The sequence below is a fragment of the Piliocolobus tephrosceles genome, chromosome 15 (genome assembly GCF_002776525.5).
Source record: "Piliocolobus tephrosceles isolate RC106 chromosome 15, ASM277652v3, whole genome shotgun sequence".
NCBI lineage: Eukaryota > Metazoa > Chordata > Mammalia > Primates > Cercopithecidae > Piliocolobus > Piliocolobus tephrosceles.
The window spans coordinates 26,217,788-26,238,957 of NC_045448.1; the positions used below are offsets into that span (position 1 = coordinate 26,217,788).

The 21,170-nt window shown below is 56.8% G+C and overlaps 2 protein-coding genes across 2 annotated transcripts in view; one reads left to right on the plus strand and one right to left on the minus strand.

Moving 5' to 3' along the window:
• Positions 1–157: 157 nt before the first annotated feature.
• GAREM2 (GRB2 associated regulator of MAPK1 subtype 2) lies at positions 158–16,812 on the plus strand. The gene is made up of 6 exons (XM_023230010.1): positions 158–269; positions 3,168–3,308; positions 10,098–10,228; positions 11,379–12,422; positions 13,338–13,507; positions 14,375–16,812. The coding sequence occupies exons 1-6, from the start codon at positions 158–160 to the stop codon at positions 15,402–15,404; spliced, it is 2,628 nt and encodes an 875-aa protein (XP_023085778.1). The 3' UTR covers positions 15,405–16,812.
• A 1,209-nt stretch (positions 16,813–18,021) lies between these two features.
• Positions 18,022–21,170, minus strand: part of HADHA (hydroxyacyl-CoA dehydrogenase trifunctional multienzyme complex subunit alpha) — a 58,633-nt gene continuing 55,484 nt past the window's right edge. The window contains exons 17-20 of the mRNA XM_026454745.2: positions 20,772–20,967; positions 19,474–19,588; positions 18,639–18,784; positions 18,022–18,551 (exon numbers count right to left, since the gene is read on the minus strand). Of these exons, the coding sequence (XP_026310530.1) occupies positions 18,406–18,551; positions 18,639–18,784; positions 19,474–19,588; positions 20,772–20,967 (603 nt within the window). The 3' untranslated portion in view covers positions 18,022–18,405. The remainder of the gene's footprint in view (positions 18,552–18,638; positions 18,785–19,473; positions 19,589–20,771; positions 20,968–21,170) is intronic.

Consider the following 21,170-nt stretch of genomic DNA (forward strand, 5'->3'; position numbering starts at 1 on the left):
CCGCGGGGAGGCCGGCCACGTGACGCCCGCGGCCCGGCGGGGCTGCCAGGCGGCGAGCGCCGCGGCGGCCCCGGGAGGTGGCGGCGGGCGCGAGAGCCTGGGCCGCGCGGGACTGACCGTCGGGGCCCCGGGACGGCGGCCCCGGGGCGCCCATGCCATGGAGAAGCTTGCGGCCGGGCTGGCCGGCCTGCGCTGGAGCATGGGCGCCTTCCCGCTCGACCTCATCGTCAGCCGCTGCCGCCTGCCCACGCTCGCCTGCCTTGGGCCAGGTACCGGGGTCGCTGGAGATGGGGACCGGGGTCCGCGGGGAAATGGTGGGCTCTCCAGGCAGGGGCCAGCGGGATCGTGAGGAGGGTGCGGCGCCCGCGCCCTCCTGGCTCCCTGGTGGGGGCCCCGAGCGCTTCCTGGAGCGCCTCCCGGGAGACGCGGGGCCCACCGGCGAGGTCCGCCTCCTGGGCCCCGCGGACAAGCACAGGCACAGACACCGGGGCAGGGCCGGGACAGTTTTCCCGCCCAGCTGGAGTCCGGAAAGGGGCCGAGCCCCTGCTCCCGCCCCGTCGGTGCCCCCCTTTCCCCTGCTGCCCCTGGGACCCTGTCCCGGCCGCGCCTCCTCAGTCCCTTTGTCCCCGGCCTCTCACCTCTGTCTTCCCTCATCTCTGGGACCCGAACTCTGTCTTCCCCCTACCGCCACCCCCAGCCCTGCTCCGCCCCTCTGGGGACCCTTCTTGCACCTCCTTTCGCTTCCTCAGGAGCAGTTTCGGTCCTGGGGCGGGCAGGCCACCTTCGGGAGAGGCCCGCGGGAGCCGGGTCTGCCGCCCGGCGTGACCCCCAAACCCCCGGCCCTCCCTTGAATCTTGTCCCACTTCTTAATAGGATCTGGGGCCCCCAACCGCTCGGCTGATGGAACCACTCATGGGGGCCCGAGAAGGTACCCCCGGGGGCTGCGTGGAGCGAGGGGACCGTTTTGGGGGAGGGGGGGTGCTGCTTGGTTGGGGGATGGGCGGTAGCCGGGGCTGGCAGCCAGGCCGGGGGTTTTGTGTGTGAGAAGAATAGGGGTTTGGCCCGCGTTGGCATACTCGCTTCCCTGAATGCTAATGGGGCCCGCGGCCGCAGGCTCCTCTCCTCCCCTCGGGGGCCCGGCAGCCCCTCCTCCGCGGCAGCCAGGAGTGGGCACAGTGGGCGTCAGCTGTCCCGGGAGCAGGCTCATGGGGGAGCATCGGCGCCCTGGCCGCCGGGCAGGCCAGCGTCTGTTTCTCTGGCACGGGGCAGAGTGGTCAGAGTGTGGTACTGTGTCCGCCTGTGAATGGGGGATGCTGCCTTGGGGTCTTCTGGCCACTTCCCACACATCCTTTTTGGCATCTCCCCTTTCTGGGCAGCTTTTCTGAGCTCCTCGGTCTGGGTACGGCCTCCTTTGGTCTCCCCTGCCACCTCGTGCCAACCCTGGCTTGTCTCCTACTGTGCACCTCATTATAATGGCCAGCCAGTTTATTGTCTTTCCACCTGGCTGTGGGCTCCTTGAGAACGGGCATCCTTGCCCAATAAAGATTATGGATTGAATGAATGAATGAATGGGTGAGTGAATGAACAACTAGTGTGATGGCCCAGCTGTCTGTTGCGTGTGACAGTGTGTGGCTATGGCTGGGTCACCATCAGGGTGTGAATGGTCAGAATTATATGGCTTGAAGGGTAGGTCCCTGTGTACCTGTGCATTTGGGAGGGGCCCCTTGGCCGGAGACTGAGTTGTGTCGTTTGGGTGACAAGCATCTATCACTGTGGGCTATTGTGGTTCAGCTGTTGGTGGTCATGAGCCATGGTTACTGGTGTGTGCCCATGTGGCTGTGGAAGACGGGGCTGAGACCCAGGACAGCTCTCAGAGGAGGGATCAGAGTTGTTCTTGTGCCCCTGGAGGTGAGGAGGTGCAGAAGGCTCAGACCACACCCCCAACACACACATAGTGGGGGCCAGGCCCTTCCTGAGCGTCTTGAACTGCCCCCCACCCTGCCACACACATCCACCCCCCCAACATGTACACACTTTATGGACCCCCCAGCCATCAGAGTAAACCATTTCCCATTTGATTCGCAGAAATTTTGTAAGTTGTGCCTAAAGGAGCAAGGAAGGAGGTGCTCCCCACCCCCACCCTCCCCACCAGCTGCAGCCAGGACATGGCCCCTTCTGCCTCCTGGAAGCTGGGCCACCCCTCCTGCTCCCCTGGAAACCGTTGCTGGGGTTGGAGCCTCCAGGCCCAAACCCCTCCCAACTCCCAACACCTCTGCCCCAGAGCAGCTTTCCCCAGGCCCCAGGGCTGGGCCTCCCACTCCTGCCTTCTAAACCTGCTCTCTCAACCCCTCCAACCCTCAGCCATCACCCCTGTAACTGGGAGGATGAGGGGCATGGGGAGGGGGTGTCAAGGAGCTGCTTCTCTGAGATGGGGTTGGCGGTTTCTGGGGACTTCCCCACTCTCCTTTGAGGTCCCCTGAACAAGGCAGTGGGTGGAAAGGAAGGGCTGCCCTTGGGAGAGCCAGTAATCAGCTGCTCTAAGCCCTGTCACTCACCTGACCTGAGCAACCTGTGGCTCTGGGGGAGCTCTCATAGCTGGGACCTTATAAGGGACAGTCCCATCTGGGCCCTCTCCACTGCCCCACAGGGCCCTTCTTGCAGGGCCTAGGCCCTGACTGGGAGGCTGAGGCCCAGCTCCAGCATCTCCTGCTCAATAAAGTCTCCCTTCGCCACTCCACCCCCAGCTGGAACCTGCTGCTTCCCAGACATGCTCCAGTCAGTGCCTCAAACTTGCCTAGTCTCTGGTACATCTCTGCCCACCTCCCCAGTGGCCTAAGGGCTCCTGGAGGGCAGGGGCTGTCTGGGCTTATCCATGGGGAACTCCCAGCCCCAGCTCAGAGCCAGAGACAGCAGGCATTCCAGCCACTGATGAACGAGGGGCCCTGTCAGGAGTCACAGCCCTGAGAGGCTCACAGCCAGCCCCACAGCCCCAGGCCCCAGCTGGCAGCCCGCCTGTCCCTTGAGCTTTGCTGACCTGGGCAGGGATTGTGGGGAGCTGCCCCTCAGGGGGGTGGTCTTGGTGAGGAGGTCACCCTGTCTGTTCTTTCTGCCCCTCCTAATGTCCTGTCTTCCTTCCCCTCCTCCTCTGTCCTCCTCCCCCCTCCCAGGGGAGTACGCTGAGGGCGTCAGTGAGCGAGACATCCTGCTCATCCACTCCTGCCGCCAGTGGACAACGGTGACAGCTCATACCCTGGAGGAGGGCCACTATGTCATCGGGCCCAAGATTGACATCCCCCTGCAGTACCCAGGTGTGCCCAGCCAAGAAAAGATGTCATAAAGCCTGCCGGGGGTGTAGGCAGGAGGGGCTGGGGTCAGGGGTAGGGGGAACGCTGTGACTAGCGAGGCGGCGATTACGGTTAGGGTTGGAGTCAGGGCCCGGCAGTTTTCATTCTGTTCTGTGGAGCTCTGGGTTTCTGGCGAGGTGGCTCACAGGTTTTTTGATTCACATTTTATTTTAAAGTAGATTTGAAACTAAGGATTAAAAAATACTCACACTCTAAAATTACTACGAATCAGAGCTTAACCCTAATCAGAGGCCTTCAGGGTATACCTTCAGCTGCCACACTTACCCTTTTTTGTGCAGACCCTCCAAGAGAGCATGTCCTGCCAGGACCTTTTCAGTACTGTGCAACCAAACGCTGCAGAAACCAGCGAATGCCCAAGCTGATTACATGGCTGCGCCTCTCCGCACTGATCCTGTTTTTCCCAATTTTTGCATTAAACCTGTTTCCATTGGTTGACTTTATAAGTTAATGTTAAAAATTTTAGACTTTTAAAGATTATGCTAATGGACTCCCTTTATTAGTTTTATAAGTGATGTTGACATATAATAAGAGTTTGTTTGAAGAAATGATTCTGTTACCAAAAAAGGAAGTACAGCCCCTTCATTTTATAGATGATGAAATGGAGGGCTTGGGGGAGGAGATGACTTGCCCCTTGTCACACAGCTAGGAAAAGAAGAGCATGGCCACATCCAGGTATCTCAACTGAGGGCTGGTGTCTGCTGCACCACACCAGGAGCATGTGGTTGCTGTCCCCTGTGTGGGAGGGATGGGATTCTGGTGGCCCCATCCCAGAGATGTCCCCGTGTGAGCCCCGGATCCCATAGCTGCCATGTGTTAAGCATGTGCTGCATTCCATATGCTGGGCTGAACCTTTTTGCCATTTCATCCTCATGGCAACCTGATGAGAAAGTCTTATCAACTCCATTTAACTCACCAGGAAACTGAGGCTCTGGGAGTTTCAGTGGCTTGCCCAGTGCCATGTTTTTTGTTTTTTGTTTTTGTTTTTAGAGATGGTCTCCTTATGTTGCCCAGGATGGTCTCAAACTCCTGGTCTCAATGAAGCCTCCTGCCTCAGCCTCCCAGAGTGCTGGGATTATAGGTGTGAGTCATTGCGCCAGGCCCAGTTCTGTGTGCTTGTGTGTTTTCTGCTGCTCAGGCTGGAGTGCAGAGGCACCATCTTGGCTCCCTGCCTCTGAGGTTCAAGCGATTCCCCTGCATCAGCCTACCAAGTAGCTGGGACTACAGGTGCCTGCCACCACGCTTGGCTAATTTTTGTATTTTTAGTAGAGAAAGGGTTTCACCATGTTGGCCAGGCTCGTCTCAAACTCCTGACCTCAAGTGATCCAGCTGCCTTGGCCTCCCAAATTGCTGGGATTACAGGTGTGAGCCACCAAACCCAGCCTAGTTCTGTGTTTTTAATTGCTGTGCCCAGCTGCTCCTGACAACCCTCTCACCAAGGCTGGGAAGCCTTTGAGTTGGGAAGGCCCCATTGCTTCCTCACAGGTAGCCCTGCCCCCTCTGACCCTGGGTCTTCCTGAGCCAGGAGGACAGGACTGAGCCCTTTACAGAGGCTTCTGTCTTTTATAACCTGTGAAGTTGGTACCTGTGTACTCCATCACCTAACCCTTTAAAAGATATGGAAACTCACTCAGATGTCTTTCTGACCTGGGGTTCTGTCTTGGGCTTGGAGCCCCCTGGGGGCCTGCTCAAGCTAGAAGTTTCCCAGCTTGGTTGGGGGAGGTCTCAGGTCTTCTTGGGATGAAAAAAGCAAAGGTTGCCTGAGCAGTGGCTGGTATATGTAATCCTAGTGCTTTAGTAGGCTGAGACAGGAGGATCATTTGAGGCCAGGAGTTCCAGGCCAGCGTGGGCAACATAGCGAGAACGGTTCTCTGCAAACAAAACCAAAAACAAGCAAACAAACAAAGAAAACCCCAACAACAAATAAATTAGCTGGCATGGTGGCGCAGGCCTGAAGTCTGGCTACAGCGGAGGCTGAAGCCAGGTGAGGGGGATCCCTTTAGTCCAGGAGGTTGAGGCTGCAGTGAGTTATGATGGTACCCCGACATTCCAGCATCTAAAATAAATAAATAAAAATTAAAAAGAGAAAGAAAGATTGGGAAAATCCCTCACTGAAAAAAAACGTGACTTTAGGGACTTCATTTTGGTTGTGTCATTAAAACTCTGGGAACCCGAGGCACAGTCTCCCAGGGAACCATGGGTGCGGGGGCTCCTAGCTCTTCCTCCCATCTCTTTGGCACCCCTGCATGCCTGTGTCCGGTGGTGGTCTTGGGGGGCGCGGCCCCCGCCCCAGCCCCATCTTTTCGCGGGGCTGCTACTGTCCGCCGGCACTGGGGAGGGGAGGGGAGGCGGAGGCGGAGGCCCCTAGGAGGGCGAAGGCCGGCGGGTTAACGAGGAGGCGCTGAGTGCACGGCTGGGCTCCACGCTGATTTCTCCTAATGAATTAATAATGGCGCTGGGCGGGCGGGGGCGGCCGGCTGCGGACCGGCGAGAGAGCCGCGGGGAAGGCCAGGGAGGGAGGAGGACGGCGCCCCGCGCGGGGTGGGGCTGGGGGCACGGCCGGTGACTCGGTCTCCAGGCTGCGGCGCTCTGCTCTGGGAGTCAGGGAGACCTGGCCAGGCCCCGTACTGTCCCCCCTCCCAGCCCCCGCCCCCGGCCCCGGCCCGGCGGGAGGGGCCAGGCGTCTTCCCTGAGCATGGGGCCACTTCCCCAGTGTTGGCCCTGTTTCCTGCTCAGCATTTGGCAGATGCGCCTCTGGCCAGCGGGATGTTTCCATTTTACAGATGGGAAATCCGAAGCCCAGAGAGATGAGATAATTTGCCTACGGTCACACAGCTGGCTAGTGGCAGGGTGGGATTCAGCCAGATATGTCGCACTCCAAAGCCTGAGCTTTTACCCATGTTCTTTACCGAGTGTGTGCTGTGGGGAAGGCATGGAGAAGGGTGGTCAGAAGCCCCTGCCACAGCCCAGGTGCTTGGGGCTGGAAGGGAGGAGTGAGGCAGCCATGTGTTCTGACGGCAAGGACAAGGAGGAGAGGCAGGTCAGGATGGGGCAGGTCCCTAGAGCCGTGGGGGACATCAGGGCCCATATAGGGGGAGGCAGGAGAGGAAGCCGCCCCTGGGCTGGCGGGGAGGAAAAGGCTTCCAGGGTACAGAGCGTCACTCCCTGGAGGGCTCCCTTCCTTCCTCCCGCAGTAATGACCGGCGCTGGGCTTCAGGCTGCCGCGGAGGGGATGGTGCTGGGTGCCATGGTTACATCGATCTTCCCTGCCACATCCTCCCCCAGCTCCAGCCCTGACTTGGCTCCAAGTCTCCCCACAGGGGGCAGTGGGCATTGCTCCCTGCCTGGCTACTTGTGGTTGGGGCAGGGGCAGGGGTGGGGGGTTGTGTGTGGACTTGGGGGAGGAGGCAGGGGTGAGGGGAGTGGGGCTACTCAGTGCCTGCAGTTCCTGCTTCCCAAGTCCTAGATCCCTGCTTCTTGCCAGCCCTCGTCCACATTTTTCTGCTGTTGCCTTCTAGGGCTGTGGCACTTCAGAGGCCTTTTCCCAGGTGGGTCCCAGGGCAGGGAGGGCAGGCCTGGGGGCTCCCCCACCAGCATTCTCCTGGCCATTTCCCCTTGTTCTGGGCTGTCATTTCTCTCCCTGCTCAGTGATGATGCTTCAGGCCCTGCCTCTGCTCCTCTTACCCTGCACCATGGGTGTCTTCATCTGGGTCTCTGGCTGGGTTTGGGGGTCCCCAGGAACCCCCGGCACTGCATACACAATTGTGCATGTGTTCATGCTAGGATCACAGTGTGGGCATTTTTCTGGGATGAACATCCCCAAAGTGTCAAGCCCCCTGTTCTTCCTCTTCCCTGAGCCATCTCATTGCCTCACAGCCGAGGCTGCCACCTGTGGGCTGGTGACCTTCAGTCTGTTTCACTGGCCAGATGTCCCCAAGTTCTGCACATACACTGGTGGCACCCACCCTAGGAGCACCACCTGAAGGCCCCTTCCTTGGCCTCTCCAGGATCTGCCTTGGTCCCACAACATGTTCCTTCTGGGTTCCCAGTTTTGGTTAACAGCTCTGCCATCTCCTTTTCTTTTTTTTTCTTTTCTTTTCTTTTTTTTTTTTTTGAGACAGAGTCTCGCTCTGTTGTCCAGACTGGAGTGCAGTGGTGTGATCTTGGCTCACTGCAACCTCCGCCTTCCAAGTTCAAGCGATTCTCCTGCCTCAGCCTCCCAAGTAGCTGGGACTACAGGTGTGTGCCACCACACCCAGATAGGTTTTTGTATTTTTAGTAGAGATGAGATTTCACCATGTTGGCCAGGCTGGTCTTGAACTGCTGACCTCAAGTGATCTGCCCACTTTGGCCTCCCAAAGTGCTGGGTTACAAGCGTGAGCCACCGTGCCTGGCCTGCCATCTCCATTTCTGAACAGGCTGGTGGTCAGAGTACATCATCCTGAGTCCCTTCCTTCCCCAACTCCCCCTTATTCGGTCACCCAAGCCTGCTGGGTCTCCCTTCCCAGTGTCTCTTGGTCTGTTTCTGCTATACCCTAGCTCTTCTCCAGAACCCCTTACTGGTTCGTTTACCTGACTGGTCTCCTGGTTATTTTAATAGAGCTGAACCTGGATCATGGTATTTCTTTGCTCGAAACACTCCAGTGGGTCTCATGTTGTACAGAATAAAGTCTTACCGCTTTAAGCAAGGCATTCAGAGCCTCTCAAATCCCAGTTGCTGTCTGTATCCCCTCCTGTCCTCCCTCTCCCTAAGTCCTTCCCTGCAGGCACGCACCATCTGGGGCAGGTGGTCTGATTTTGTGTCTCTGTGTCTTTGTTTACACTGTTTCTTCCACAGGGAATGCCCATTCTGTGAATTCCCTTTCATTCTTAAGGTGCAGCTCAGTGATCCTCTCAGATTCCGCCAGGCAGGTTTCTCCTACCCAGTCATCTTCTAACTCGTTTGTCACAAGTCTGTTATAGCACTTATCACATCCCACCATCATTGAGTACTCATCGTCTCACCCACTATATCTGGATTTCTTTTTTTTTTTTTTTTTTTTGAGACGGAGTCTCGCTCTGTCGCCCAGGCTGGAGTGCAGTGGCCGGATCTCAGCTCACTGCAAGCTCCGCCTCCCGGGTTTACGCCATTCTCCTGCCTCAGCCTCCTGAGTAGCTGGGACTACAGGCGCCCGCCACCTCGCCCGGCTAGCTTTTTGTATTTTTTAGCAGAGACGGGTTTCACCGGGTTAGCCAGGATGGTCTCGATCTCCTGACCTTGTGATCCGCCCATCTCGGCCTCCCAAAGTGCTGGGATTACAGGCTTGAGCCACTGCGCCCAGCCTATATCTGGATTTCTTTAAGGGCGGACTGTATTTTACACAGATTTGTACCCTGTGTGCGGCCTACCATAGTGTCTGACACATAGCGAGTGCTCCATCAATATCTGTGCAATGATTAAATGAATGAACTGTGACAGAAGCAACTACCAAGGGGGCTTCAGAAGCTAAAGAAGGCCCAGCACGGTGGCTCACACGTGTAATCCCAGCACTTTGGGAGACCATAGCTGGGGGATCGCTTGAGCCCAGGAGTTTGAGACCAGCCTGGGCAACATCATGAGACCTCATCTAAAAAGTTAGCCAGGCATGGTGGCACATGCCTGTGGTCCCAGCTACTTGAGAGGCTGAGGCAGGAGGATCCCTTGAGCCCAGGAGGTTGAAGCTGCAGTGAGTTGTGATCATACCACTGTACTCCACCCTGGGTGACAAAGCAAGACCCTGTCTCAAAAAACAAAAACACCCAGAGGCTAAAGAGTCACCTTGTCTTCTCTCGACTTGTTCCCTCACCTATTCACGGCTCTCTTCCTACTGTATAAAGCCCGAGAAAAGGCCATCCATCGGATGCCAGGGTGGCTCAGAGCTTGTCTTTGTGCTCCTGTGGGTATGCATATAAAAGGTGAGGTGAGATAGCTTACACAGGGATGTCAGCTTCACAGACTGGCAATCACTTCTGGAAAGTCTGTGTCTCCTAGGGGCATGTGCTGAGGTTGGCAAAGCACACAGCCCCAGACTGCAGGTTGGGAAGGCCTCCTCTCAGGGAGGTAGGTGGCTTTGCTGGGTTCAGGTCAGAGCCTCTGGGAGAGTAGGATTGGATATCAGAGCAGGGCAGGATGTGGGAACAGAGCTGGGGTCAGAGTGGCTCTCCCAGAGCCTTCAAGGGCTGGGCCAGGCCCTCGTTGGCCCAGTGCCACTTCCATGCGGATGAGCAGCCCAGGGCGAAGCACAGGATGCCAGATCCAGGTAGGGCCCACAATCATCTGTCCCCACCCCCTCAGATGAGGCCCCAGAGGCCCAGAGAGGGAAAGGAACTTGTCACGGCAAATCAGAGGTCAGGCTGGGACCGAGCAAGGAGCCAGCATCCTGGTACCACACTGATAGTTGATCAGAGGCCAGCTCTGTGTCCACATGTTTGGGGCTATTTGCAGTTGGGTTCTCTGGGCAGGCAGCCGCTAGCCTCACTGCATACCCACAGGCTCTCTATGGGGTGAGGGCTGGGCTGTAGATGCTAGGGATCTGTGCTCACCTTGCTGAAGCTGAGCCAGATGACCAGCCCCCTTCAGCCCATGCCAGTGGAAACCTGCCCTTTGGCCTTCCTTAGCTCCTGAGGGACTGGCTGAGATTATGGTAGCAGGGGACCACGAAGGCTCTTGGGATGCAGGCAGGCCCACTCCAGCAACTTTTGTCACCCACTATGCAGGGAAGTTCAAGCTCCTGGAACAGGCCCGGGATGTGCGGGAACCAGTGAGGTACTTCAGCAGCGTGGAGGAGGTGGCCAGTGTCTTCCCTGACCGCATCTTTGTGATGGAAGCCATCACCTTCAGCGTCAAGGTCAGTCACTCCATCACCAGATGTGGTGTCCCCACACTACTCCTTGCCTCAGGGGCAACCCTGACCCTGGTTGGAAGGTTGCCCTCAGGATCCGAGAAGGAGAGTGGCTCCTGGGGACCCCTTAGGGGCCTTTGGCACAATTGAGCCATGTCAGAAGAGTGGGGAATAGGACCCACTGGGCTGAAGGACTTCCTGCGAAAGGTAGTGAAGAAGGAAGGGGTATCTGGAAGGGTCATGTTCTGACTTGGAGACTTTTCAGGGCAACCTGTCCCCAGCTGCCCCAGCACCCACTTGTAGAGGCGGTGGTTGTGGTAAGCAGGCAGTGTAAATAGACCCCTGCTGTGGGGTGAGAGCAGTGGCTCATGCCTGTAATCCCAACACTTTGGGAGGCTAAGGAGGGAGGATCGATTGAGGCCAGAAGTTTGAGACCATCCTGGGCAACATGGAGAGACCCTGTCTCTACAAAAAAATGTTAAAAAATTAACTGGGCATGGTGGTGCACATCTATAGTCCTAGCTACTTGGGAGGCTGAGGCAGGAGGACTGTTGCCAGGAGTTTGAGGCTGCACTGAGCTGTGAATGTGCCACTGCCCTCCAACCTGGGCGACAGAGCAAGACCCTGTCTCTAAAAAAAAAAAAAAAAAACAAAACTAAAAACAGTCCCTGCTGTGTACAGATAGTGCTGTTCTGTTTACAAACCCTTTTCTTATCCATCAATTCATTTCTCTTCACATAGCCTTGTTGGATGGGCAGGGCATTATGATCGTGCAAATGGTAAAGACAATGATGATAAAAGTCGCCATTTACTGTATACTTTAAAATATGTTGCTGATCCAAGTAGTGGGGAAGAAAAGAAAAATATGTTACTGCACATACAGTCTTTTTAATCCTACAGCAGTTCTTCGAAGTAAGAGTTATCAGATATGGTCGCTAAGGCGTGGAGGGGCAACTCATTTAAGGTGGCACAGCTGCTAGTCGTCTCTCCAGGATGAACGTGGGTCTCTTGGCCTACAGCCCAATGCTTTCCATCTGGTCCGAGCCCCGGGAGGGCGGAAGAGGAAGGCTGTTTTCCCTTTCCAGTCTCTGGGAGCTGGCCGCGTGGCTTTCCCTGGGACCTGGCTGAGGCCCTGCCCTGTCTCTGGGATCTCCAGGTGGTGTCGGGCGAGTTCAGCGAGGACAGCGAGGTGTACAACTTCACGCTGCATGCGGGCGACGAGCTCACTCTTATGGGCCAGGCGGAGATCCTGTGCGCCAAGACCACCAAGGAGCGCTCGCGCTTCACCACCCTCCTGCGAAAGCTGGGCCGGGCCGGTGCGCTGACCGGGGTGGGAGGTGGCGGCCCGGCGAGCGCGGGGGCTGCGGGAGGCAGCGGCGGCGGGGGCGCCAGGCCGGTCAAAGGCAAGATGCCCTGCCTCATCTGCATGAACCACCGCACCAACGAGAGCCTGAGCCTGCCCTTCCAGTGCCAGGGCCGCTTCAGCACTCGCAGCCCGCTGGAGTTGCAGATGCAGGAGGGCGAACACACGGTGCGCGCCATCATCGAGCGCGTGCGGCTACCGGTGAACGTGCTGGTGCCCAGCCGGCCGCCGCGCAACCCCTACGACCTGCACCCGGTGCGGGAGGGTCACTGCTACAAGCTGGTTAGCATCATCTCCAAGACGGTGGTGCTGGGGCTGGCGCTGCGCCGCGAGGGCCCGGCGCCGCTGCACTTCCTGCTGCTCACGGACACGCCGCGCTTCGCGCTGCCGCAGGGCCTGCTGGCCGGGGACCCGCGCGTCGAGCGCCTGGTGCGCGACAGCGCCTCCTACTGCCGCGAGCGCTTCGACCCCGACGAGTACTCCACGGCCGTGCGCGAGGCGCCTGCCGAGCTCGCCGAAGACTGCGCCAGCCCGCGCCGCGCACGCCTCTGCCTGCCCGCGCCGCGCGTCCCCGGGCTCGCCCGCGCTCCCGGCCCACTAGCGCCCGCTCCCGCCGGCGAGGGCGACCAGGAGTACGTGAGCCCCGACTGGGCAGCCGCGCCCGAGCCCGCCGCTCCGCCAGCAGAGATCCCCTACGAGGAGCTGTGGGCGCACCAGGGGCCCGAGGGCCTCGCCCGGCCGCCCCCAGGACCCGACCTCATCTCCTTCGGGACCGCTGGACCGCCGCGTCGGGAGCCGGAGGCGCCGCCGCCTCCCGTCCCTCCCAAATCTGAGGCGGTGAGTGAGCGCGCTGGGGGCGAGCCCCGGGTCCAGCCAGGGCCCAAAGCCCGTTCTCCTGAGCCCCGGCCCCGGCCCCGTAGTATGTGGCAGACGAGGTGGCGGGGTGGGGAAGGGGAGAAGGAAAGGGCAGAGCCATGCCAGGCAAGAGCATTTGTAGTAAGGGGCACGGGGGCGAACGGTGGCGGGGGAGCTGTGGGACAGAGATGCGTATAGGTCTCCAGCCTCAGAGGATTTGAGAGAAGCCCCGAAACAGTTACCCAGAAGGTTCCACAGAACAGGGGTCCTTTAAGTTGTTCCGTGAAAAGAAGTTTCCTTGGCGAAGTAAGCTTAGAGATGTGAGTGATTGCCAGCCCTTTTCCCCTCCTCCTCATGTCGGAGTCACAGAGCATTGGTATATTAGAAGCTCTGAGAAGTCCTGCACTAAGGAATCCTGTTTATCAGAACATTTTCTCCCTGCCCGTAACACCCGGCAGCATCCCATGGAGTCCTCTTTGGGGTACGCGACCTGTAGGGAGGGATGCAGGTGGCAGACGCGTCCTTCCCTCGGTGCCCTCGGCCTGCCTTTGTCCTCTGCTTTCTCTTTTTTTCCTTGAGGAGGGAGCACGTCTGCTTAACCTGTTTTGATCTACCTCTGTATTCTTTTTCGTAACATTCATGAAGGGTTTCCGAGGAACACGAAGGAGGCTGTGCGTGCGTTGGGACAGGGTGTGGGTGCGTGAGCTAGGCTGGGAAGGCTAGGAAGGGTTGGGTGGCTGGCTGACTGGATGAGCAGTTGGGGTGCAAGGCAGCCTATTGGCAAAGTGGGACAAGTGTCAGGCCCAGACAGCCCCTTTGCCCAGCTGCTTGGGAAGGGGAAGATAAGGAGTGCCAGCTGTTTGGAGTCGAGGTGGAGTCACCGCCCTCTGCTTGTAGGTGAAGGAGGAGTGCCGCCTGCTCAACGCCCCTCCAGTGCCTCCCCGGGGTGGCAATGGCAGCGGCCGGCTCTCGGGCAGCCCCCCGGTTCCCCCTCGCTTCCCCAAGCTGCAGCCGGTACATTCCCCCAGCTCCAGCCTCTCCTACTACTCCTCCGGCCTCCAGCATGGGTGAGTCCCTGCCTTCCCTTGGTCCTCAGTTCTAAGGTAGATCGAGGCAGGGAAGGGTGAGGAGGGGGGACTGTGGTGCTGAGGAACAGAAACTCTTCAGGCCTGGGAAGTTCCGAGGGTGCAGGTCTGTGTGCAGTGGCTGAGGGAGGGGCACGGGTGTCTGGGTGTCTTGGGACCTGGGCCCAGTGGCCTGTTCTGCCACTTCAGCTCCTTTCTCTCTTAAATGTTGAGGAACAGATGGGAACATTGCCCTGGTCCCCTCAAGGTGGGGACTTTGCTGCAGGATAGAGGGACGAGAGCTCCTTGCTGTTTTGAAATATTTATTAGGTTCAGGCTGGGCACGGTGGCTCATGCCTGTAATCTCAGCACTTTGGGAGGCCGAGCTGGGTGAATCACTTGAGGTCAGGAGTTCAAGACCAGCCTGGCTAACATGGTGAAACTCCATGTCTTCTAAAATACAAAAATTAGCCGGGCGTCATGGGACGTGCCTATAATCCCAGCTACTCCGGAGGCTGAAGCAGGAGAATCGATTGAACCTGGGAGGCGGAGGTTGCAGTGTGCCAAGACTGCACCACTGCACTCCAGCCTGGGCGACAGAGCGAGACTCTATCTTAAAAGAAAAAAAAAGAAGAAATTTTTATTGAGTTCAGTTTCGTTTGGTTTTTCCCCTGTGTTTTCTGACCTGGGCTGGGGGATGCTGGAAGGAAGAACAGGGCCATTCCGGGGGGTCTCGGACTGGGGCTGGGGTGCAAGCCTGTGTTGCTGAGGGCACGGTGGTGCTTGGCTGCATTGCATGTGTGACCCTGTCATGTCCCCTCTCGCTCAGCCTCACCTGTCCTATGTGTGTGTGTCTGTCTCTGTCCACAGGGCGGGTTCCCGCAGTGGCAGTGGCTCCCCATCACCGGACACGTACTCCCTCTATTGCTACCCGTGCACCTGGGGAGACTGCAAGGTGGGCGAATCCTCTAGCCGCCCAGCCCCCGGACCCCTACCCTCAACCACACAGCCCAGCCAGGCCTCCCGGGCACTCACAGAGCCTCTGAGCGGTCGAGCCGCCTCCCTTCTGGGGGCTGACACCCCTGTTAAGACCTACCACAGCTGCCCTCCTCTATTCAAGCCCTCACACCCCCAGAAGCGCTTTGCTCCATTCGGAGCTCTCAACCCTTTTTCCGGGCCTGCCTACCCCTCAGGCCCTTCAGCGGCCTCCTCTTCTGGCCCCACAACCACCTCGGGTCCTGTGGCTACCTCTGGCCCTGCGTATTCCCCAGGCCCGGCCTCGCCAGGCCAGGCCTATTCAGCTGCTCCCCCCTCCTCCTGCGCCCCCTCCTCCTCCTCCTCTTCTGAATGGCAGGAACCAGCCCTGGAGCCCTTCGATCCCTTTGAGCTGGGGCAGGGCAGTTCTCCAGAGCCTGAGCTGCTGCGTTCTCAGGAGCCCAGAGCAGTGGGGACACCTGGGCCTGGACCCCGCCTTTCCCCACTTGGCCCCCCCAAGGCCTTTGAGCCTGAAGGTTTGGTGCTGTGCCAGGTCCCCACCCCACTGTCACCAGCTGCTCTGCAGGGACCTGAGGCAGGAGGAGGACGACTTTTTCTAACCCAAGGGCGCCTGGAAGGGCCTCCTGCCAGTCCCCGGGATGGAGCCACAGGCTTTGGAGTCCGGGATGCCTCCTCCTGGCAGCCCCCTGCTGACCTGTCTGCGCTCTCCCTGGAGGAGGTCTCTCGCAGTCTGCGTTTTATCGGGCTCTCAGAGGATGTCGTGAGCTTCTTTGCCCGAGAACGCATCGATGGTAGCATCTTCGTGCAGCTCAGTGAGGACATCCTGGCAGATGACTTCCACCTCACCAAGCTGCAGGTCAAGAAGATCATGCAGTTCATCAAAGGCTGGAGGCCCAAGATCTGAACTGCCCAGCTGGAGCTGCACAGCTGGAATGCTGGCATGGGGGCCCTAGGGACAGCACTTGGGAGGAGCAGGTGCTGCCTGCAGGGAGGATCGATGTCGAGACAGACTGCTCGGCAGCCACGGGGTGGATCCAGGGGAGATGCAAGTGGAAATGTGATCCTCTGGGCTCAGACCGCTGCACATGACAACTTGCCTTTGAGTGTGCAGAATACATGGGAAAGGGGCTGGGGGCACCACTGTGTACCTGGGCCCAGTAAGGCATTTGCTGGGATTCCCACAACGGGGTCAAAAGCTGGCCTTCAGGGTGACCTAACACCTCCTCATGCCCTGCTATAGACCTTCACAAATGGCTTCCACTGCTCAAACCTGTCGGCTCTGTTTAGAGACAAGATGGCCGGTAATCTAAGCACACATTTCCCAAGTGCCCACTCTCCTCTGTGCTCTGTGGGCTTTTGGCCTAAAGCTGCCCCCGAGTGAGGGTGTAGGTGTCTGTGTCTCTGGGGTGCCTTTCCTTCCCCTCTGCTCCACTGCGGTTGGGGGGGGGGGGGGGGGGGCCTGGCCCTGCACACAGGTGAGTCGTGTACAAGCCTAAGCCACGGCACCTCAGAAGCTCCACCTGTGGGTCCTGGTTCATGGGTGACGACTTTGGAAGAGCACAGCTCTGCTACTGACCCGACCCACTTACCTAGTTAGGAAGCCAGACACTGCCCAGATGGCTCTAGCACCCTGGCTTCCCCTGACTTTCCTGCAACTAGTTATCCATCCGTCAGGTGGGGTTCAGTCTCAGAATACTGCCTCCGTGGAAGAGCAGGTCGATTTCGGTCAGCTTCTCCTTGATTCTAGAAACAAGTGGTAGTCAGCCACCTCCAATTCCGCCAATCTCTTGCTCCCATCATTTGGCTCTGACAGTATGATTTTTGGTGCTTTTCCCTGGTTTCCTGTCACTGGCACAGGAGGGTACACTTGGGAGAGCGTGGTCCTGGAGCTCAGTCCTGCACTTGTTCACGTGCTTCAGAGCAGGTCTTTGTGCCCTTGAATCTCAAACATGGGGATCTGCTTGGTACCCAGAGCTCTGGTCATTGTGTCCAACCACACACCCCACCCTACCCCTGTGCCCTCCATCTCACCCAGAACCACAGGGTGCCCACTAGTGTCAGGGTCCAAGGTGCCAGCCTTCTCTTCTGCCTTACCTAGTCTACCTATTTATTTCCTCTACTTTTTATCTTGAGTAGCCAAGCCATGCTGGTGCCCATACTCCAAGCAGGCTGCCTCAGCTCAGAGAAGTGGTCAGAGAGTAGAGCACAAAACCTGTGATGTGGGGACATTTGGTTTTCTTGCAGATCATTTAAAGAATCCTCAAGGACTAGTGAAATAAATGCTAGACTGCTGAAGACTAGTACAAGTGGCACTCTGGGTGCCAGCTGCTTGCTTCTTTTGAAAACAAGGCCATGGGGACCCATGGGCACAGTGTAAATGCCTTCAGGCAGGAGAGGACTGATGGAGGAATGATGTGTGCATGTGGCCATTCCCATGTCTGCGGAGGTGGCTGGTGGCAGCCTTCATTCCCTTCTGCAAGGCCCTTGCCAGCCCCTCCCTACCCTACAAGAACCCCTCCAGCTCCCACTAGTTTCAACATAATTCACAACTACCTGGTGTTGCTGAAGGGAAAGACCCAGGCTCAAAGCTGAATGCCACCAGCCAGGGCCCAAGCTTAGCTTCCTGCATTGGCAGAATGCCAGCCTCAGGCTCTCAGACCAAATTTGGAAGCCTGTTAATGGCTTTGGTGCAAGGGATTGGCTCCCTACTCTGGTCATCTGAAAACCCCAAGTCAGAGGTGACTTGGTTTTAGGGTCTGGCTTCCTAGTGACCAAGCAGAGCCAGGCTGATCTCTGCCTGCCAGTTCCAGCTACAGAGCTGGGACCAGGGACAATTTGAAGTAACAACTAGAGCAGAGGCAGGAGTAACTGGTAATATCTGACAGTTTAGAATGCAGAATGTGATGGGACTGGAATTACGATTCCACACACACTCAGTGTGGATCCTTCTGCCAGACCCAGTCAGTCCCTGCGCTGTTTACCCAGACTGGGCACTGCTTCTGCCGGAACAAGAGTGTAGGAACTTTCCACCCCAGGGGGCGGGGTGGGGAGGGGCTGAAGCTATGGGGGAGTGCAGGTGCTGTGGGGGTCAGCACTCCTCATGCCGCTCCATTTCCCATACTGCCCGATTGCCGCGCAGGCATTTCTGGGGCTGGCCAGGATCACTGAACATCAAGGGAAATGTCAGCGCCTGTGCTTAGCGCCAGCGTTCCCACAGCCATCCCAAGAAGCACCTATGAAGGAGGCACACCCAGAAAAGAAACGGGTAAGATCACACAATGAGGAAGCCCAGGCTGGGGAAAGAGCTTTAATATCCTGATACACTGTGGTGAGCAGAAGCCCAGGCAAAGCATCTACACAGACAGGTGTGTGCGGTTGAGCCCACCAGGTCCCACTTTCTCTCATCCCAGTCCCTCCCTAAGGTGCTGCCTAGAATTCACACACATTCTCACTCTCAAAGCACAGGGCTTTCTTCCAGATTGCTTTTTGAAGGAGGTGTTTACACCAGAAGGGCAAAGACACTGACACAGAGTCTGGTTTTTATTGTTACGTGTTGGGCTGGGTGCGGAACTGTCCTCACCAGCCCGGCCGCCCTGGACTCTTGGGAGGAACAGGCAGAGAGGTGGCTCCAGATGGCTCTTGGCTGCCACTCTAGGCCTTGGGGCTTATACAATGAGCACAGTGGGCTCTAGCTTCCAACAGGAAGTGGACACTAATTCACAGTCACACTTCACCAGGAGGGAGAGATGGTCTTGGCTGAAGGCACTTTAATCAGGGAGCAACCCCAGTGCCGGATTTTGTCTTCCTTCTCTCGTTACTCTGATAAATGTAGACCACTCTGTTGGAGAACCCGCACTGCCGGCAGCTGGAGTTAGTGCAGTGACTGAGCAAGGCGTGAGGCCTGCTCACTGGTAGAACTTCTTGTTGGGGCTGTTAGCATGGTCAGCTAGCAGCTGGCATGGGGTGAACTGTTTTCCATAGGCAGCTTCATACTTCTTGAGCCGGTCCACTATCTTCTGGGCGCCATACAGATCCACAAAGCGGAAAGGCCCTGAATAGAGAAAGAGGACTTTGTTGAAGGAGATGCAACACGGGCTCCAGGCTAAAGTGATACACTTTCCCAACCTGCGAGACCAACCTCCAAGACAAGGTGGGAAGCCAAGCCCAAAGACGGCTCCGATGTCTCCCTCTGCAGGTGTGGCCAAGATCCCCTCTTGCAGGCACATGACTGCCTCATTCACAAATCTTGTCACCAGGCGGAACTGGATGTCTTCGTCTGAGGAGCTGCCAAGAGAGAGATGTTTAGGTAGAAGAAGAGAAAAAGGGGAGGAAAGCCAGAGCCACAGATGCAGCATGGAAGTCGGGATGGGTGTATGGGGAGCTCCGTGGGCCAGTTGGTGCTGACCCTCAGAGAAGATGCTGCCTGGGTGGGCCAAACTTTCCCATGGAAAAAGTGGAGAGTAACTTGCCCTAATTAACATGAAACTGAGCACCTAGAACAGGGCCTGGTGCCAAGATAATCAGTATCTCTTTGGCATCAGCAACAGTCAGCTGCTCACAAATGCCAATAAAGATCTGGGAGGGTGAAGGGGCCAAGGAGAATCTGTCCTTCCAGCAGCTCTCTGGGACCTTGCTAGAGAAGGCTGGAGCAGGGAGGGCTTCACCAGACGTGGCCTGGTTCTCACCTCGATGCCAGGCAGAGACCAAGGCAGCACGTGTGAGGGCCTTCCACTTGGAAAGCTACCATGCTAGCATCAGGAGTGGTCCTCCTGTTCAGGTATGGTAGTCACAAAGAAAATGGAAGAGGACACCATGGCATGTGTATACCTAAGTAACCTGCATATGTATCCCAGAACTTAAAGTATTAAAAAAAAAAAAAAAGAAAAAAAAAAAGAAAATGGAAGAGGGGCTGGGAAGCTTTGGGCTGTCAGAGAAAGTCTATTTTCAGGCATTAGCCACTCAAATGGACTTACACTTCAGAGTTAGGAGGCAGCTTCAGACTCGCTAAAATACTATCCATGTCAGAATTCAAATCCTTCCTCTTCACACCCTCCTGATAGATGTAAAAGCCCTTCCCAGACTTGCGACCTAAAAGAGGCAAGAAAAGGGAGTGTTACTATTCCTTCTCAGAACCCTGGCCTGGCCAGGCATGGTGGCTCATACCTGTAATCCCAGCACTTTGGGAAGCCGAGGTGGGTGGACCATTTGAGGTGAGGAGTTTGAGACCAGCCTGGCCAACATGGTGAAACCCCATCTCTACTAAAAATACAAAAATTAGCCAGGCGTGGTGGGCGCCTATAATCCAGGCTACTCGGAAGGCTGAGGCAGGAGAATCACTTGAACCTGGGAGGTGGAGCTTGCAGTGAGATGAGATCATGCCACTGCACTCCAGCCTGGGTCACAGAGTGAGACTGTCTCAAAAAACAAAAACAAAAACAAAAAAACAACCCTGGCCTGAGAATTCTTGTCTCTGTTGGTCTATTATAAAGCTCTGGCCTCTTCTGAATTCCTGAATTTGTATGTCTAGCTAACCCTAGCAAATTAGTCTTTGTCAGAAGAGTGGGCAGAGAAAGAAAGATCATCTTGTGACCTGGATCTTGGGCATCTGTGTACCTGGATGAGAAACGCCACCTGGGTGAGCTTAACATCCCGATATGCAACACCAGGCCCTAGGACACCCAGGCTGTAATGCTGATTTTGCTATTTTGCCAAGAAAGTCCCCTCTCTGTGGGCCTCAACTGTATACTGTGTATTGTGAGCTTATACTTTCTCCCCACAGGTGGCCAGACAACATGGTAAAGCCCGGATGCAGGCTTCTGCACTATCGCAGATTTCGTCTCGGGGGGATAAAATGTTTGTCCATCTGGCGTAACTTGGACCAGGTGATGCTAGAGCCCCAGAAGGGTAGAACTCTGCCTTTTGTCCATAGTCTATAGTCCTGGCCCTTAGAAGGTTCACAGGACTTTTTTCTTCTCTCTCTTTTTTTTTTTTTTTTTTAAATATATAAAGGAAGGGGCCTCGCCATGTTGCCCAGGCTGGCCTCAAACTCCTGAGCTCAAGCGATCCTCCCACCTCAGCCTCCTAAGCAGCTAAGGCCATAAGTGGTTGCTACTGCACCTGACTCATGAAATCATTTTTGAAATCTCCAATGACAAGGGCTCTGTGTTTAGAAAACTTTCTTCCAGGAGGGCTTCTGTAACTCTTTGGTCTCAGGAACTGCTCAGAACTTTGTAACTAGTGGTGCTAGTTATGTTTCCTTGAGGCTACTCACCTAGGAAGCCCTTGGACACCATCTGTGTCAACAGTTCTGGGTTTCCGCCTCCAAACCGCTCCCCAAAGACTTTGCCCAGATCTTCCGCCACATGTTTTGCTACATCCACGCCAACTTCGTCCACCAGTGTGGCGGCACCCACAGGAAAGCCAAAACTTGTGGTCAGGGAATCCAGCTTCTTCGGGTCAACTCCTTCCTGAACAGGAAGCGAAGCAGGGACCTCTGGGGAAGGGCAGCCCAAATCCCCCCAAAGGGCTCCCTGTACTGGCTCCAAACACTGCCTTGTGTAAAACCCACTGCCTTGAGTGTCACCTGACCAGGCCCAGGACTGGTGCTATGTCATTCAGGGAAGCACAAAGAAGTTTGGGGCCACAGTGGAAAGTCTGAGCCTTCTCTAAT

What these genes read in the sequence shown, in the direction of transcription:
- GAREM2 (XM_023230010.1), top strand. Translation starts at nt 158, where the DNA reads ATGGAGAAGCTTGCGGCCGGGCTGGCCGGCCTGCGCTGGAGCATGGGC. An exon ending in GCTCGCCTGCCTTGGGCCAG is followed by an intron (nt 270 to 3,167) that starts GTACCGGGGTCG and finishes CCCCCCTCCCAG; the next exon opens with GGGAGTACGCTGAGGGCGTC. An exon ending in TCCTCCGGCCTCCAGCATGG is followed by an intron (nt 13,508 to 14,374) that starts GTGAGTCCCTGC and finishes CTCTGTCCACAG; the next exon opens with GGCGGGTTCCCGCAGTGGCA.